Below are 20,309 nucleotides of genomic sequence, written 5' to 3' on the forward strand. Positions count from 1 at the left end.
GCAGAGAGGCAGAGGCATCTGGAAGAATCCAGAACAGAGAGAGAAAGATGTAGACTGAACATGGTCAGCAGAGTAGAATTAACCATGAGAGAAGCCAGAGCAGAAGGAGGGCCATGGAGACATAGAGAAAGGGAGAGTAAGGCAAGACAAAGAGAGAGGAAACTGGGAGAGACAGAGGAGACAAAGAGAGGGAGACACAGAGGGAGCATAGCCAAAATAGCTAGGTTATAAGGAGAATAAGTTGATGATGGAGAGAAAAACCTATGAACTGGGGAGTTTAGGGTAGGAAGGAGGTGAGAGCTAGGATGTTAGCTCTTATGGACTTTGGAATGTATAACATGTACTTGTGATACTTGTGATGCTGTGGGGGCCTGGAGGTCAGCATGCATTTTGATGCACTGATAGGTACCGCTGGTAACCATGTCCCTTCTGCTTTTTGGAGTTTGAAGAAGTGGCATTTCCTTTGGACCTAACAAGTACCCTTTGTAGTAGAGGTTACATCTAGTGTTACTCATGGGCACTATCTAGAAATGTTCATTGGAATTTCTTAACCAACTAAACCTGTTCAAAGAGAAAACCTGATTTTAGAAATAAAGTGTGGAGGCTGAAGAGATAGTTCGGCAGTCTCTGCTGTTTCAGAAGACCAGAATTTAGTTCCCACTACCCATGTTGAGCGGTGTACAACTCCCTGTAACTCAAGCTCCAGGGCATTCTGGGCCTTCTTTTGACCTCTGCAGGCACCAGTACTCAAATATATAAATCCACACACAGACACAAATGTACACATAAATAAAACTACATATATGTGAAAAATGAATACAAAACAAAAGAGAAGAAGGAAATTGTACCAGATTGCCAGAACTCTTCCATCTGGTCACTTTCACTTTTTTTTTTTAAAACAAATCCATTTTTATTTATTTACTCTCCATTAGTTTAGGTCCGGGATAGGTACAGCATCACACGGATTCTGTGTCCAATGGCCTTTGCAGGATCGTTGCTTTGGAATTTGGCATGAACAATACCACTGTTTCCATGGGCCCAAGTTACTTTTCCCCAGATCACTCTGGTTTTGTTTGGTTTGCCCCCAGGAGTCACTGTATTGTTTTTTGCTTTATACACATAAGCACATTTCTTGCCTAAGTAGGACTCGATTTCATCTCAGGCATAAACTCCTTCAATTTTAAGAAGAGCTTCGTGCTCCAGACATACTTGCTTTTTTTTTTTTTTTCAGTAGTCCTGTTCCCAGCAGACCTCCACAGGTGCCAAGGTGGCAGAAAGACCCATTTGGCCACTTTTAGTGAACACATGGACAGACATGTCTACTCTATGATCCTGACCTTTTTGATATTCAGTGCCATTTTAATGAAAATGATTCTTTATTTCTCATTTTCTTGATCAAATTTACTATAATATGATTTTAGGGTTTTACCTAGTTGAATAGTATTACTTAAAAAGTATACTTGTGTACTGTTGATTAAATAAATAACCATATATTGAGTGCGAAGGAAACAAACATGCTATCTTACAGTTCTTCTACCTTATTAGAAGTTCAAATGACTTAACCACTATTAATAACATATTCACTAGAAAACTAAGAGACCTAAAAGGCAACTCATAGCTTAAAGTAACATATTTGCAAAAAACATATTGAATAAAGGATTTGTTTCCAGAATGCAAAAAGAATATTAGAAACTCAGTTTTAGAAACTTAAGCAACCAGTAAGCAAAAGATTTGTGCAGACATTTTACCAAACAAGGCCAGTGAGCACACAAGGAAATGTGACATTGCATGTCTGTACACTTACCCAAGAGACAGGAAACATGCAAACATTCATAGGTACAGTGGCTTTGTTTGTGGTAGTCAAAGTCTGTGGCTCAATCTATGTATCCATCAGTAGATGACTAGAGAAACGGTTCTGGTTGCATTTGTACAATGGAACACTACTCAGAAAAAAAATAGACTAATGATGCACCGTACAGAATAGATACATTTAAAAAGAATTGTGCTGAATTAAAGATGCTAGAACAAAAGAGAGCATAGATGTATTCTAAAAATGGAAAATCAACAGCAAACACACTGTAGATTCACTGGAGACAATACAAGAAACAGTAGAAGAGACGGAAGTGGGGATGGGGAAATGGCTATGCTGTTTACACCCAGTTCTTACCAGACTCCGTTACTTGACATTGAACTGTGAACAGAAGTTTTCAAATGTCCATTTTGATCATTTATCTTTTCTGTCTGTCATAAAGCACCATCCTCAGGTAAAGTTGCTCCTGAAACAATTCCTGTGGAGGAGAACAGCAGATAGCACATTCTGTGAGCAAAAAATAAGCATTTGTATTGTAAGACATGAAGTTCCAGGTGTAAGGCTTGAGAAATTATTTCAATAAAACAGAAGTCAGGTGGAAAGCTGGGTCCATGAGTCATACTCAAATTTATCTGAGCTGCAGATAAAATTTAGGAATTGCCAGCACCTCAATCAAATTAGAAGGTGAGTCTGCAGGTAAGAAATGTCCAGGAGGAACACCACACCCGTGTGTTTCCTTTTGTCACCCCTCCTTGCCACTCTGAACTCACCCATTTTGCTTTACTTCCTCTGCTCCAGCAGAGATAGCTATGCAATCAGAACCAGCACCTCTGCCTCACACCAAAGATGACGTTCTTTTTTAATTCTCTAGACTTTAAAGCATAGCTGTACTGACTGACTTGCCTGTAAAGGAACAGGTGGCACTACTGTGTCCAGAGAGAGCAGTGACGCCCTCTGCGCAGGACCTGCTCAGACAGCACCTTGGTCTTGACCTGGAATTCTCCTCATCCCTACACCCTCCTCCTCTGTGCTACGGCTCTATTAGTGATTTCCTTTTCTTCACAAGTTCTTAAAAGACCTGTAGATACCTTAATGAACATTATCACCAACTCTCAGTCCGGAAAGGAGAACCTCTCTGTTAGCCCCTTGTGCTTCTGCACAAGCCCATCTGGTCTAAGGCTGTGGTAATCTTCTCAGCAAACTAGGGTAGAAAGGAACACCCTCAAATTGATAAAGAACATTTTCAAACCTACAAGGCTGTTATGCCCTGCTTTTCTGAAATTTTTAATTAAGTTTCTAGCCCTAAAGATGCTAGACTTTATATGTGATTTATCTTCATAGAAATAAATTCATGGGGCCAGGGATACAGCTCAGGGGACAGCACTGCCTTAGCATATGTGGAATTGTGGTTTAATGCCCAGTGCACATCCTGAACTTGCATTGTTCAGTGTTCAGGTCCAGAGATTTAGGCATAGTATGTAAAGGACCTTCTGTTTCCTGATCTGTACTGTAACCTGCGGGACACCACGATTTATCCAATCTGGTCCATCTTTCCCTCACAGGTATTGATGTATGCAGAACTTTCATTGTTGTTTAGTTTTAAGTATATCTAAATACTAATTATGATTTTTAGTTTGACCTATAGCTTATTCAGAAACATTTAAAAAATTTTTCAAGTACACAGAGGTATCTTACTTATACTTTGTAACTATATTTGTTTTTACAGAATGTACACCGTATCTTATTAGGAATATAATTTAAGGTATATGCATTTAAAAATTAGTTGCCATATTAATAACAAAATAAATAGATGAAATAAAATTTAATGATATTTTATTTAACCTTATATATCTACAACACACATCAAATGTGTAATCTTTTGCAGACAATGAACAAGAGTTATGAAAGAGTATGTAAAGCAAATTGTTTTTCTAGTAATAACTCTTACATGGGTTTTTAATTTCTGGTAGTGGTTAAGTACATAAAAGTATATTATATAGTGACAACATATATAAAGTCCAGTGTGAGGCCCCTCAGCTTCTGTTCCCAATGGCAGCTGTAACAGTAGAGAAGTTCATTGAGGCTTTGGGTGGCTCTGCTCAGTTGTTTTTTTTTTTTTTTTTATTTTGGTTTCTTTTTCAGGTTATAAGATGTAGTTCTTTATTTTCCCAGTAGATCTGTTCAGTTTTAATATGTGCTTTTTTGCTATGTTTTTATAATATTCAAAATAAAAAATAAATATGCAGACTCTAAAGGTTGTTGTAGGTATTTTAGATTATTGACGTTCAAATCTCACATGTCTGTCACACAGCACATCTCAGCTGTATTTAAATATCTAATACTCTATGGTATTAGACAGTACAAGTTATAGTAAAATGGTTGCCAATTTTTAGATTTGATGAAATTTATTTTTGGGCCTAGTATGTAGTCAATGTCATATGAACAAGGAAATAATTATGAAATTTTCCATAATTTGCATACAAGGTTCTATATACTAACCTCAAGTCAGCCTTATTTGCATCTCTCTCCTCCCTACATCCTGGAAGCTCACGCCTACTGCAGTCTGCACTTGCGCAGTCTGTGTTTACGTGGCCATGATCCCCGTATGAGACCCTCCCTCTCTCCATTACAGCTCCTGGAAGCTCACGCCTACTGCAGTCTGCACTTGCGCAGTCTGTGTTTCCGTGGTTCTTTGCAGCAGTCCTGGAATGATTTAACTAAAGGAGCTGTGTTGACTCTGTCCACAGTAGTGTAGAGTTGTTAGTTTTGCTTTAGAGCTATGCTAATTTCTTATTTTGAAGCTATTTTAAGGTGAAAAACCAAGTTTAAAATACTCATAGTAAAATAAGCCGATTATCAGTTTAGCCCCAGAGAATGACTTAGTTGTAGAAGTCTGTCTGCCTGGCCACACGGTTCACATTCTTCCCACACATTTCACCTCCACCTTTACCTGCACTTGTTTCAGGGCATTTTGTGTGAAGAACACAGAACTACAGTTGATTATTTAGTTTGTATTGCTTTCTCTCTCCTTTTACCATTATTATTGTTATTTGAATCTTTCTACTCTCCCTCTTTTTCTGTTCATTATTGACCTTTTAGGGAGAGGATTGTTGGAGTTTTATGTATTTTCTTGGTAAATTTTTTTCACTAGCAATTTATTTCTATTATTCTAGTTGTTCCTATTAAAATTCTATGATGCATATTTAATTATATTTAATTAAGACCAAAATTACTGTCTTGAATTCATTTCAAACAATGGGAAGAGCAAGGCACACTTGAGCATGATATCCTCTTGACACAGCCTACGTTTTTCTCAGTTTGCTAGAGATTTTTTTTGGTAGCCTCTCTATTGCATATAATCAGTTACTTTATACAGATAAAATTAACATACAGATTCTACATGCCAGCCTACTACATAACTTTATAGGCAAAGTGCAAAATAAAAATGTAGGACCTTTTATTCAGAAACTGGAAGGTTTTCCTGTGACAGTCTGCCCCTCAACCTGTTATGGTAGGTTTTGTTTTTATTTAATGTCACACTCCCTCGGACATGGCATTGTGAGAGTATAAGAATAGAGTCTTGGCTGGGTACTGGTGTCCTAGTACAAGTCCTGCTCCCACCTGAAGCAGAGCATGGCAACAGTGGGTGAAAATGGAGAATGTAGGGAGCTAGTGAGGGCTGACGTGGGGTTGGAATTGAGGCTCCAAGATGATAGCTAGCACATGCTTAGGTGACCTATTGTCTTAGTGTTCTGTTGCTGCGAAGAGACACCATGACCATGGCAACTCTTACAAAGGAAAATATTTCATTGGGGCTGGCTTACAGTTTAGGTAATAGGTTTAGTCCATTATCATCACGGCAGAAAGCATGACAGGAAGCATGGCAGCAGGCAGGCAGACATGGTACTAGAGAAGTAGCTGAGAGTTCTACATCTGGATCAACAGGCAGCAGGAAGTGATAGTCACTGAGCCGGGTTTCTGACCTTAAAGCACACCCTCTAGTGATGCACTTCCTCCAATAAGGCCACACCTCCTAATAGTGCCACTCAGTATGGATCTATATGGGCTGTTTTTACTCAAGCCACCACATTCCGTCCCATTCTTCCCATAGGCTTGTAGCCATATCATAATGTGAAATTTATTTAGTCCAACTTCAAAAGTCCGAATGTTCTATCATAGTATCAGCTCTGTTTAAAAGTCCAAAGTTCAAAGTCTCTTCTGAGACTCATACAATCTCTTAACAGTAATCCCCTGTAAAATCAAAATGAAAAGCATACTTCCAACATGCAGTGGCACAGGATATGCATCATAGGATACTGAGGGAATGCTAGACCAAGCAAGACCAAAACCCAGCTGAGCAAACTCCAAACTCTGCATCTCCATGTCTGATGTCAAAACGCTCTTCAGATCCCCAACTTCTTTGATCTTTGTTGACTGCAACACACTTCTTTCTCTTGGGCTGGCTCCACATCCTGCTACCAGCTTTTCCCAGCAGGTAGCATGACTCTGGGATCTCTAACCTCTCTGGGTCTCCAAGGCAATTCAGGCTTCACCTTCACAGCTGCACAGAATGGCCTCTCTAGGCTTCCATGCAGGAGCACATCTGACACATGCCTTGTCTCTAAAGCAAGAACCACATGGCTGAAACTGCCAAGTTCTGCTGCTCGCTGAGGCTGGAACATGGCCCCTCATTCAATTATATCTTCACTAGTTTTTGTTTTCAGTGGTTAACTTCATTGCCTAAGCTTGGCTATTGTAGAACAGGCTGCCCTTGAACTCCAGAGTACTGCTTGTCTCTGTCTCCAGAGTATTGGGGCTAAAGGCATATACCACTATAGTATTCTTTAGTTCTTTTTCATAAGTTGGAAGCCTAGCTGGGTAGGATCTTGCCCTGAGGTCACCACTCCCTTTATTCCATTTAATGACAGGTTTTTATTTAATCTGTGTATCCCCTTGAACATAGGATTTAGTTCCATTGCACTTCCTAGTACCCTTTTTCTCCATTTGTATTTTTCATTGTTCAGCTTGTTCCTTTCCATTATAGATATTCATAAGAGTAAACACTAAAAAGACACACCTCAGAGTCAATACTGGGTAGTTTTGAGATTTCCTCTGCCAACAGAATTAATACAAAACTCTTCACTTCAGCCTCGGGCAGATTTTTCAAACAAGAGCAAAAAGCAGCCACATTGTTAGCCAAAACATTATAAGAATAGTCTTTAGGACACACAGAACACACAGAAATATTCTTTTCCTTAAGAACCTCTTGAGCCAGGCCCCTGCGGTTGAAATCACCCTCCGCACCACTGTCTTCCTTGTTTCTGCCATGATTACCCATTAACCCTACTTGTGTTCAACTACTTTTCTAAAAGCCCAAAGTTCCAGAGTCCACATTCCTTCAAACAAAAGCACAGTTAGGCCTAGCACAGCAATACCTCACTCCTGATTGCCAACTTGTCTTAGGGTTTTTATTGCTGTGAAAATACACCATGACCACAGCAACTCTTATAAAGGAAAACATTTAATTTAGACTGAATTACAGTTAGGGATCCATTATTGTCATGGAGGAAACAGGAGCAGTGCAAGAGGGTGTGGTGCTGGAGGAGGGGCTGAGAGATTTACATCTTGATCCACAGGTGGAAGAAGACTGCGTGCCACCCTGGGAGTGGCTTTAGCATAGGAGACCTCAAAGCCCACCCCCACCATGACACACTTCCTCCAACAAAGCTCTACCCACTCCCACAAGGCTGTGCCCCTCCCTGTGACGCAACGGGGGTCATTTTTTCCAAACCACCACATCTATCTCATTTCACTTTGAAAATACAAATTAAGTTCTTATAAATTTCAGAATGGTGACTTAAATCATAAAAATGGGGCTTTTGGCATTAGGTCAGGGAAAATGTCTGTTTTACTGAGGAAATAGTCTATGGAGACTCACATCATCCCCCTTTCCTCCTTCCTATCCATGCTATGGCTTCTCTCCCAATACATGGACTCCTTCTCTTAACCATTATATCTATATATCTCTATCTCTATCTCTAGCTATATCTATTATCTGTATATCTATATCTATATATCTAGTTTGCTAGGGAAACTAATTCTCTCATCAATTGTTAAATGCTTGTAGCTTTTCATATAGGAGTGGGGCCTTATGAAATCCCTTCCCCGCACACATACACTCCCATCTATATTGGGTTGTCAACTAGCATTGGAATTGTTCAAGTTCCATTAGGCGGTCATGTTGTTTAGATGTGTGGGTGTAGCTTCCCTATAACTAGAAGGCACAATCTCACAGCAGACTTCCTGGTCCCCTGCCTCTTCCCTGCACCTTTGGTGCAGTAGTTGTGCTGTTAAATGTATCAGTAGTGGCTGGGGAACCCACAGTCAGTCATTTGCTGTTGCATTAAATATTAAAATGGGTGCACCATACCTTGCTAGCAGCAGCTACTCTCTGGCCCCATCGGTCTCACTGCCTTCGTGGCTAGCCCCATGCAGTGACCTCCCATCTCGCAGTTAGCTGTCACAAATCCATGTAACCCGGTAAAACCAAAACTAGAGGCTTGTAATTTTTCAGATTTATATCAGTAAATTCTCAACCCACAAAATGCCAAAACAAAGAATTCAGAGCCAATTGATATTGATATAAGCTGCCCACTTAGATTCGACAAATTGTCCTGTAATAATCTATCCCTTAAATGATACTCATAGCTACCTGTGACGATTTAAAGCCACATGGATCTGGGTGGTCCTTCTCTTCCCCCATCTTCCTTCCTCTCCCTCTCCCCATCTATCCTGCCTCTCAAAAACTCTCACCGGTGCTCCTTTTCTACTGTCCAATCACAGGCTCTAGCCTGTCTTTCACCTACCCCCACCTGTTTACAGACAGCAATCTACAGTTTGCATTTTTGGCTAGTTATGGTTTTTTGTAATGTCTCCTTCTGCTTCAAAGAGAAACTTCTTCAAGAGGTGTGAGTTACATCATTTGTGGGCATAAGGATAAATATTTAGAGTAAAGCTAGGAATTATATTGGTTTAGGAGAGCGGAAGTAGAAAGGGAGTGGGGGTTAAATAATGCTTAGGATGCTTGAAAACCATATAGAGAATCATTGTTTCATATTTACCTAAAGTCACATATAATACATATATGTGAATACCTATATATGTACTTAAGTGAAGTTATATGCCTTAGGATGATAAGACTCCTTCCAAGAGCCATAGATTATCTAATCTAATAACCTCCCCCAGCCCAGTACCTGATGTGAGAAACCTCCTTTCAAGATGTTGGCCAGGGGAGCCCAAGAGAGTCCCCCAAACAATATAGGCTGTTGTGCTTGGTTGCTTCCCCAGAAGTTTTAGTTACTAAAGACACTATGCACTTTGAACATAGACTTGGGGGGTGGGGAGCCAGCCAGAACTGACTTAAAAGCCTCCCCCCCCCAGCAGCTTTCACAAGTGAAAAACTGCAGTAGTGATGCTTGTGTGTTGGCAATAACTGACAGCTTTACAGTTGAACCTGAGGCTGGCTTAAAAGAGGGAAATCATACCTCGGGAAATTATAACCCTCTCCAACTACACATAGATAGCAAGACCATGATATTAGATCAGATCCCACTTACCCTTTTAACTTTGATTTTAGATATGTGGCTAGGTTAGACACAGGAATTTCTTCAAACATTTATCATGTCCTTGTGATGAAACTATTCAGAATACCTTCTTCGAACTTTTGGAAGTGTGCCTCACAGTTAACATTAGACCACCAGACCTTCTTACTCTACTGTCGTCAGTCATCACTGAGCAAGTGCTTCACCTCTCTCTACTCCCAGCCTCTCTCACCTCTGGAGCCAGTATTCTATCCTTAAACCTTATTGGATCAGCTCCTTGCAAACCACAGATGTGTGAGTCATGCAGCGCTTGCTTGTCTTTGTGTGCCTGGCTTATTTCACTTAACACAATGCTCTCCAGTTCTAACCATTGTCACAAATGGCAGGAGTCCATTCTTTGTAATCGCCATAGTATGCCATTGTGTTTTACCAACCTTTTTTCTGTATTCACGTGATGGGTACTAGCTTCTTTCCATTTCTTGGCTATTGCTGCAGTGCACATGGGAGTGCAGATGTCTCTCTGACATACGATTCCCCACCCCCTTTGATACATACCCAGCAGTGAGATTGCTGGGCCATATGGTAGTTCTATTTTTAGTTTGTTAAGGACCTTCCATCTTGTTCTCCAAAATGGCTACACTAATTTACATTCCCAACAACAGTAAGAAAGGGCTCCCTTTTCTCCTTTCTGCAGCACTTCTCGCTTTGAAGTAGCCACTCTTACTGGGATAAAGTGGTATAACTCATATAAGCTTTGATCTGAACTTCCTAGTGATTGGTGGTATTGAGCACTTTGCACATACCTGTTGAGTCATTTGCTTGTCTTCTCTTCAGAGATGTTTACTGTACATCATATCAGGTTTTTGCTGTTACTTGAATTTCTTCTATCTGGATGTTGACTCCTTATCAGCTGTGTGGTTTACCAGTATGGCCTCCCATGGTGCAGCTTGCTTCTTCAGCTCAATAGCTGCTTCCTTTGCTCTGCACAAGGTCTTTGCTTTGTCATAATCCCATTTGTCGATTTATGTTTTTGTTTACCGTGATTTTTAGGTCTTCTCTAAAAAGACTGTGCCCATTCAGATGCCCTAGTCTCCTTCATAATTTCTCCCAGTAGCTTCGTTTTTCCAGTCCTTACCTTTGAGCCTTTAATTCACTTTGTTTGATTTTGCAGCTGGCCAGTTAAGGGATCTCATTTCATTCTCTGTCGACTCAATTTTTTTGATCATTGTTTATCAAATGACTGTCCTTCCTCCTCGAATGCTGGGTGTTTGTTAAAAGCCCATGAGTACAGTGTGCGTCCACATGCACATTCCCTGTTCTATTCTAATGCTGGTCGAGTCTGTCTCTGACAGCTTCCTGCTGTTTGATTATTATAACTTTGCAGCTTATTTTGAAATTATTTAGCATATTCTCTCTGCTGTTTTTCTTTGGTAAACACTTGTTTATTAATGCTCTTGTAGGTGCAAATATGTGTGTGTGCTGTGTATGTGCATTAGTGTGTGTGTGTGTGTGTGTGTGTGTGTGTGTGTGTGTGTGCATGCACATATGCATGTGGTCCGGAGAACTTTCAGGATTGTTCTCCCTGATTCTCTGAAGAATGTCTTTGGTAGGGATTATAACTCTATAAACAACTTTTGGCAAAATGTACATTTTAAAAGTATTGATTCATCCAATCTATAAACACAGAATGTATTTCAATTTATTGTGTGTTCTCTTTGATTTTTAAATTCAGTTTTATCTAATTTCATTGTAGAGAACTTTCACCCTTTTTGTTAGACGTACTCCCATTCATTTAATTTTTTATGGTTACTGGAAAAGTGGAATTGCTTTCTTGGTTTCTATTTTAGATAATTTGCTATTGGTATTTAACAACACTAATTTTTACATTTTGTATCCTGCAACTTTCCTAAATTTGTGTATTAATCCCTGTAGGTGTTTGGTGGAGTCCGAGTTTTTCTCTAGGTAAGAGCATGCTGTCTGCAAATAGCGCCACTTTCCCATCCTCATTTCCAGTTCAGATGCCTTCTTCTCTCTCCTTTGCTCGATTGCTCTGCCTGGAGCTTTCAGAATTGTACAACTGGTGGTCTTGCTCTGGATATTATGAGAGAATACTCCCAGCTTTTCCTTATGCAGTACAAGATTAGATGTTGCTTATTGTATTCTGTTGAAGTTTACGTATGCTCCTTCAATGCCTAAATTGTTCAGTGTTGAGTTGAATTTAGTCAAAGGTATTATTCATGAATAGAGTTGATCAAATAGCTTTTGTCCTCCATTTTGATGGCGTGCTTTATTTTGTTTGTGGATGTATATATGTTTAACTATCGTGGATAATGATAATAACCTTTTAATTTTTGCTAATGTTTTGTTGAGGCTTTTTGTATCTATGTTCATCAGGACTATCAACCTTTTACAACTGAGATGTTCTTGTGTGGTTGTGCTGACAGTGGAATAAGACTGGCATCGGTGGCTGTGTTTGGAGAGATGCGCTTGTACTGAATTTTGTGGAGTAGTGTAAGAAGAACCTGACATAAGTTATTCTTTAAATGTTTGGTAGAATTCAGCAATGCAGGTATCTTGCCCTGTGCTTTTCTTTGGTGGGAGACTTGTTTTTTAAATCACAGATGGAGTTTCATTACCTGTTATTATTCTCTTTGGGTTTCTTCTACAACATGGTTCAGCCTTGGGAAAGCATGTGGGTTCAGGAAGTTATCAGTTTCTGTGTTACCCATTGTGATGGCTCTTTTCATCTCTCTCTTTTTTTTTAAGTTAGGGACTCACTATGTAGCCCTGGCTGTCCTGGAACTTGCTATGTAACAAGACTGGCTTCACCCTCACAAAGATCCATCTGCCTCTGCTAGGATTAAAAGAGCATGCTACCACATATGGCCATATCTTATTTCTTCAAAGTCTTTCTTATGTGCACAGAGGACAGAGGGATGTACACATAAGTTACAGGCCTTCTTGGGGGACAGAGGCAGACACTGAATGTCATAGAGCTGCAGTTCCAGGCAGCTGTGAGCTACCTTATGCTGGTTTTCAAAGCCAGCTCAGGGCTTCCATATAAGCAGCCACATTTAACAGCCCCAGCAGTGCGTACTTGGATTTTTCATGTTTGTGCTGATTTGGTTTTTGGGTTGTTTTTTTTTTTGTCAGTTTGACACATAACAAGGTTACTGGAGAAGAGGGAACCTCAATTGAAAAAAGAAATGGCTCTATCATATTGGCCTGTAATCAAGTCTGTGAAACATTTTCTTTTTTTCCCTCAACATATTATTTGTACTAATTATTTGAGAATTTCATACAATGCACCCCAATCACACTCACTTCCCATTCCCCCCAAGTCCTCTCTCCCACCCTTATGCCCACCCTCTGCCAAAATACACCAAGTTCAATTTGTGTTGCATGGACTCAACATGGTCTCCAGCAGCAGCATGGTCCTTGGACATCCACACGAACTGCAGCTGCAGCATGAACCACTGACGTCAACATGGCCTCCTGCCACAGCATGGACCAAAGAGGTCTTTTGAGGAGGCTTAACTCAGAAAATACCCACATCTTTATCTTGGATATCTTATTGTTCAGAATCAGGAACGGGACCTTTGAGAGCTTCAGGCTGCAGTGCCCTGGGCACCAGCTGCCCTGCAGTTACCCAAGCTCGACAGTTGTATTTGCAGCAGCACCCTGTGCTCTCTCCTTCCCAGCAGGAGCCAGAGTGGAGACACCCATGGCTGTGTTCCCACATCTGTCACCACCACGTCTCTAGTTCCGCTTCTCTTGGCTGTGCACGCCACTTTTTGTCCAATTTCATGAAACCACCTTTACAAAGCATCTTTCTGTAAGACTGCCGATGTTGTTGTTGTTGTTGGTGGTGGTGGTGGTGGTGGTGATGGTGGTCCAGAGCACTCGTAAGGCTAATCTTCCATGGCAGCACCTCCCCTCAGAGCCTCTGTGGGTCTCTCAGACTCCTTGGAGCAGCATACCGCTCCCAGCTGTCTTGAACTGAGTTTCACATTTTCTAGCTTAGTTATGGGTGTGTGCAGTGGGTCTGCAGGGTTATGGTACTGGCTGTGTAAGGAAGTAAACTGACCAGTCCATAGGGAACACAAAAGGGCCAGCGTTCCTCCGAGGTCTCTGCTTGAGTTCCTGTCTTGTCTTGTTCACGATGGACTGTGATTAAGACATGTATGTCAGCTGGAGAGATGGCTCAGTGGTTAGAGCACTGACTGCTCTTCCAGAGGTCCTGAGTTCAAATCCCAGCAACCACATGGTAGCTCACAACCATCTGTAATAGGATCTGATGCCCTATTCTGGGGTGTCTGAAGACAGCTACAGTGTACTCACATTAAATAAATAAAATCTTTAAAAAAGGGGGGGTTGGGGATTTAGCTCAGTGGTAGAGCACTTGCCTAGCAAGTGCAAGGCCCTGGGTTCGGTCCCCAGCTCCGAAAAAAAGAAAAAAAGGAAAAAAGAAAAAAGAAAAAAAAGAAGACATGTATGTCAAATACACCATTTCCCCTATGAGTTACTTTAGGTTATGGTCCTCATCATAGCAACCGAAAACAAACTATAACCGCAGTTTACTATTTCATTTTCTTATTATCTGAAATGCATTCTCTTTCCTCCTAATTTTGTGTTTGGTTTGTTCTCTTTTGTTCTTTGACATGTAGCCATTGATGGCATATTTAAGCTTTTCTGTGACTGTCACCCACTTATTGATTATCATGAACTTGACTCTTAACACTCTATGCCTGCCCTGTCACAGAGTTTGGTGTATGTGTCTCCACTCTCATTTGTTTCAAGAAAAAATTAAATTCATTTCTTGATCATTGGTCGTTCAAGAATAAGTTATTTAACATACACTTGCATGTAGAGTGTTGAAATTTTTCTTACTGATTTCTAATTTTATTGCAATGTGATTGAAAAAAAATACTTGATGTGACTTCAGAGCTTTAAAAAATCTTGTGTACATGGTAGGAGGTGTGTGTGTGTATGTGTGTGTGTGTGTGTGTCTGTGTGTGTCTGTGTGTTTGTGTGTGGGGGCATGCACGAGCCATTGCACATATGTGGAGATATATGGAGGACGGCCTCAGGAATTGAACCTCGCCTTCCACTTCATTCGAGGCAGCTCCTTCTGTTCTCCACAGCATATATGAAGCTAGCAGGCTTGAGAGCTTCTAGGTTCCGTGTGTCTTTGGGGTTCTAAACTCAGGTCCTCACACTTGTATGGCAAGCACTTTACCCACTGAGCATCTCCTCAGCCCTTGGCTTCTGGCCAACTGCTCTTGAATGGATGTGACAGAGCAACAAGTGACAAGTCAGAGGTGACTGGGTTTCACTCCAAAGCAGTATCTATGCTGCTGAAGAGTAAGCATCTTGTGTTGTGAACAAATACCATCAGAGAAGACAGGAATTGGAACTTTGGATGATCATGAGGGCTGAGTCCTAACTCATATGTTGGGTTTGTGGTTTTCAGGGAATTGATGCTGGTTTCTCATCAGAAAAGCATCGAGCAGCTGCAGGAAACCCTGAGACAGAAGCTGCTGAGCGATGACAGCTGGAGGGAGAAGGTAAGGCTGTGGCTGTCATCTGCATGTGTCTAGCTTGCTTTTGAAATGTTGTATCCATCTGCCCAAAGACTGTTCCAGATAGGTGTCTTTGCTTTGGCAAATTCTTTTGAATCCATCTGGAATTTCCAATTCCAAATATACATAAGATATATGTACTTTCCAAAATATTAGACAATGTGGTAAAAAGTAAAAATGGGAAAATGAAAAAATAGATTTTATAATCCTGTAATCTTAGGACATTTCTTGGTTCTTATGCAGAAAACATTTTAATCTTTAAATATTTACTTTTTTCCAGCAAGTATCAGAATCTGAATTTGATCATACTTGTTAAACCACAGAAATACCAATAACTCTCATTTCTTTGCTTCAAAGATAAGAGAATAGAAATGATTTAAAATTATTAATTATGAAATTTTGATCATTTTACTCTGGTAAAGTTAAATGAGCAAATATTCTCCTACTACTAAGAACTGTTTTCTCTCAGAGGATGAAAATAGTCCACTGTGGTCTTTGGACTTTGCTATATTTTTCAAGGATTCAACAAAAAACGACTTAAATGTGTCTAACATCGCAAGTCAGGCTCTTTAAGCTGTTAGTTCCTTCTTTCTCAGCAGCACAGTGCCTCCCTGACCCAAGCTTCAGCCCTCCTCACTGACCCCAGGCCCTCTCCCCTAGCTGTATCATTTGTTGCAACAAACTGGGGTAGTGCTGGGTTTGGAACCCAGAGCTATGAACGTGCTAGGCAAAGCACTACCTGAGAACTACACACAGCCTCCAGCACACTAATTCCTATGGCTTACATTTTCTCCATAACTGGAGCTTCCTGCTGAAATCCAGGGCGTGGAGGGGGGAGGTAGCTGTGCTCCTTGTGATGTGTTCAGCTACTGTCAGATTCTTCTTGGGGATTGGATCCTACTGCTTGTAACCTCAGCCTCTTTCCAGCTGTTGGCTCCTCTTGCCGTTCCTCCCTATGCCGCCCTGCATATTGAAACCCCTTATGCACCGTTAATGGCGTTGCTGGATTCTAAATTTGCTACTTCATTTCTTGTGGTCAGACATTCTCAACCAGTACTAGCCTGTTATGAATCAATACTTTCTCCTTTGTCCTTAGATAGTCGGATTAGAACTATAAAATGACCATCTGGTTATGGTATTAACACACTTAGTACCTAATGCTGAGGCTGATGCACAAAGAATATGACTTTGAGGTCAGCCTGGACTGAAGAGAGCCTGTGTGAGGAAGGAAATCACTATTGTACATAGGTGGGAATAAAATTTGAGACTGTGGGCTGGAGTTGCTGTAAATGCCTTAGTCTTGCTTCATAGAGTAGACCTATTCCTTCTTGTGTAACTCTCCCACTTAGAGTTTTTGATGATTCTTGGTCTAGTTAGATGGTCTGTTCTTGTTCATTTCCCTGATCCTTATCATTTGAATGTTTTAATACTCAAAAAGATGATCTCCCAACATGCATAAGGCCTTGGGTTCCATTCCAGCACCACCTAGCCTATCAAGCAAACAGTCTAAAACAGGGAGCATTTTAGTGACCAGATGCTAGAGTAGTCTGGGCACTGTGGTGAAGACCTGGAGAAAGTCTGTCATGACCGTGAGTCTGGAGATGGAAGCGGCTCGTTGGGAAGCAGTTGTGGATACTTATTATGAGACTGCCTAGACTCAGACCGCTGTGATAGTTACCAGGCTCAAGAGACGGCAGTCATCTTCTCCAACCCCAAGGTCTCATGGAGTGGACGTCCTACCTTTCCTGAGAAACCTTCCTGTTCACACCCCACTGAGGGTTTTGGGGTGCATTCTATTGAAGAAGAGCCCTTATGGATCATTCTAGTCCTGCTCAGAGATTAGGAAAATGCTGACTAGCATCTGACATTAAAAATTCAATGCTCTCACTTTGGACAAAGTCAGCCTGGTGGTATAAAGAATCCTGTGCAGTATCAGGATGGTTCCTCCTTAGTGCTTGCGGTCTCCACTCTGTGTCGCCGACCTCATGATGTCCTCCGTCCGGCATGTATAATCTCCTATAGTATAAAGTTGAGAAAACGTCACTCCATAATGAATGTTGCTATTTAACCAGCAGTAAATCATGATCAGACCAGTAAAACCAGAGAATAATAAGAATGTCTTGACTGTGTTAGCTATTAAGACTATGAATAAAAAGTTTCTTAAAAGTCCTCTCATGAGAATGGAGAATCACTCATGTGACATTGTCATCTCTCTTGGGTCACTGTGCCTTTGCATAGGAATGGAATGTTCTCTTTACAAATATGTAACATGCAAATTAGAAGAAACTTAATAACTTAAATGCTTTTAACATTTTTAAAAAGTAGATAGCAATTTGTGCCTGTGCTTAATTATTTTAGAGTATGTAAAAAACACATAATAGAATCAATAGTTGCTATGCAACAAAGAGAACACATTTTAACATAACTGTTTACTAATTGTCATGAATTTTTGTTTATTTTAAGTATTGCTTGGATACAAAGAAAGCAAATTAATGGGCATGATGAACCTTTGAAATTGGTTCCAAATGTGCAATATTGTTACTATTCATTTAAAATTTTATGAAGAAAAAACCCTCTTGCAGCTTGAATAATTACATAACTAATTCATATCACTTGTTGACACTCACTTTTCAGTATAGCAGACCAATTACAACTAAATATTTTCTTAGATTATTATTAACATATTACAGTCTAGAAACATTTTGGAAGTGTATTAATGACCTCATTTTTAGAATGTACACCTTTTGAAAACAAACAAAACCTTATTTCTTGACTAGAATAATCAAGTTGACAGTGGAGTAAACTTCAATAAATAATCATTTCTAAGTTTGTCAGGTTGACAGCTCACATTTTTAATCCCAACACTGGGGAGATAGAAACAGGAGAATCTCTGTGAATTTGAGGCCAGCACAGTCTACAAGAAGTGTTTCAGGTCAGTCAGGGCTGCATAGTGAGACCCTGCTCAACAAACAAACAATCGACGAGATAATCAATTCCAAATTAGAAGGAACATAGAAGAAACCTTGCCAATAGACAGTTCAAGCGGCCTAATGATTCCAAATGTGTTGTAATATGCTATCATCAATGAAGGAAAAAGTAGCACACAAAATACAAAGTTTGACAGGGATGAAGTTATTTATACATAATGCCACTTTTAATTGTCCCCAACAAACATATAACTAAAATAGTGAGGGCATAGTCTAATTTTTACAATTATTTTATTGATTGCTTTGATAAAATTAAACATTTTAGATCTAGAATCATCTGCAAGGAATGTCTGACACAAACCATTAATCCAGATAATGAAATGGTCCCCATTCTTAGCATGCTTACTGTACACCAGGCTTTGTGCTCAGTGCTTTTTATAAGTGTAATTTTTATAAGTTTAATTTTTATGACATCATTGTTCCAGTTCTACAGATGGAAATAAACCAGCCTGGGAGAAGTTAGGTAATATATCAAGGCTATAGAGCAAGAAAATGAGGTGGCATTAACTGCATCCTCCAGTGTCTGTGTGCAGTTGCAGAGATCAGTTTTACTCTTCCGTCTGAACAAATAAAACCCCCAAGGGGGGGAGAGAAACAGAAAACAGTGGTTCAAGGCACCTGACAGTGAAGGATGCTGGTGACAGTCCTGTGACTGTAGTAGTGTGGTCCCTCAACAGTCTGCAGGAGACTGGGGACAGGTTAAGCTTGGCATCTGCCTTGAACTGAGGAGTCTGTGGAGATTAAAGTAGCAACAGCTCTCAAAGTAGTGTGTGCAGAACATTCTAGAGAGGAGGAGTGCTGGTGGGTGGTCTAGGACGTGCATGTGGGCAAGCTTTAGCCAGGAAAGGCCAATCTGAGAGAAATAAAGAACCAAACACTCACATACGACCAGGCCGTAGCCTCTTTTCACGAGACAGAAGCTGGCATTCTGTCATTGGACATTGTTAGGCCGAGATTCGATGGTGGTCTGATCCTAACAAATGTCAAATAAAGACCTAAAGTAAGTTGATTCTAAGACACTCCGCCATTCCCCAAGTAGATACTACACATATTCATAGGAACACCAACCCCTCCAGATTCTGGAAGACAAACAGAAGTGAGCACAAGCAGTTACCAAGGTAAAATTCACAGTGCCTGGTGTCTAATCCATCATTCCCATACACAGAAAGAACTGGAAGAATAGATCTCATAATGAAAAGAAAAACCAATGAGTACAAAACCAACCCAGATGGGCTGCAGAGTTGGCCTGGTCTCCCAGAGGACTCAGGTTCAGTTCCCGGCAGCCACATGGTAGCTCACAGCTGTCTGTTACTCTAGTACCAAGGGATCTAATGCTTTCTTCTGGCATTTGTGGGTACTGCATTTACATGCTACACATACACTGACATACATGTAGCATACCACTATACTCATAACATAAAAATAAATATTTTAAATGACTCAGATTCAGATGCAAAAATGGAAGAATGTTAAAACAGTTGATGTGAGTGTTTGCCATGTCTAAGAGGTAAAGGGAAATTTTATCATGTTTAGTTAATCAAGTTTGGTCATGCAAGCCATAAACGGGATGTAAATTGAAAACTGTAAGAGCACATTAGACAACAGTACATTGGATTAATAGACAGTTAGACGTCTGACAGGAAAAGTACAGTGCACCTGAAAACACATGAAATAGAAAGAAACGCTTTTCTATTAAGATAAGATTTTCTTTTAAAGTCTCAAAGAGCAAAAAGCGGAGCATGGGGGGTGGGGGTAGTGAGATAAACCCAGGTGGCCTGATACCTGCAGTTAGAATCCTTAAAGAGCAGAGAGAGTAGAGACACAAGTATCTGAATAGATGATGGTGAAATGTTGGTGAATTAAATGAAAATAGGTTTACACAGCTCAACAGACCATAAGCACCAGAAAGCAAACACATCAAAGGACATTGTAATCCAAATTCTCTGCCCCACCCAGATAAATTTTCCTTCCTTCCTTTCTCCCTCCCTCCCTCCCTCCCTCCCTTCCTTCCTCCCTTCCTTTCTTCCGAATCAGGAGACTGGAAAGTTGGAGAGAGGTAACAAGTATTTACCACTCTTCTAAAGGGCCAGGTTCAGTTCCCAGCACCAGTGCCGGACTGCTCACAGCCATCTGTAGCTCTAGCTCCAGGGGATCAGACGTCTGTGGCCTCTGCAGCCTCCCATGCTTACGTACACAACCCCACATGCAGATACATTGACATAAGTAAAAATAAAATATATATTGATTATAGTTCCCTTCCCTCTACAGTATTCCCTTCACCCTAGCAGTATTGAATATGAGTTCCATGTCATGGGGTGGGCCTTAAGTC

At 40.5% G+C, this 20,309-nt stretch overlaps 1 protein-coding gene across 9 annotated transcripts in view; it reads left to right on the top strand.

Moving 5' to 3' along the window:
* The window catches only part of Lekr1 (leucine, glutamate and lysine rich 1), a 176,721-nt gene that overhangs the window by 121,107 nt on the left and 35,305 nt on the right, over positions 1-20,309 (top strand). For all 9 annotated transcript variants that reach the window (XM_087626828.1, XM_087626818.1, XM_087626812.1 and 6 more), the window contains 1 exon segment: positions 14,885-14,978. In XM_087626828.1, coding sequence (XP_087482954.1) covers positions 14,885-14,978 — 94 coding nt within the window.

The sequence above is a fragment of the Rattus norvegicus genome, chromosome 2 (genome assembly GCF_021556685.1).
Source record: "Rattus norvegicus strain SHRSP/BbbUtx chromosome 2, alternate assembly SHRSP_T2T, whole genome shotgun sequence".
NCBI classification, from domain to species: Eukaryota; Metazoa; Chordata; class Mammalia; order Rodentia; family Muridae; genus Rattus; species Rattus norvegicus.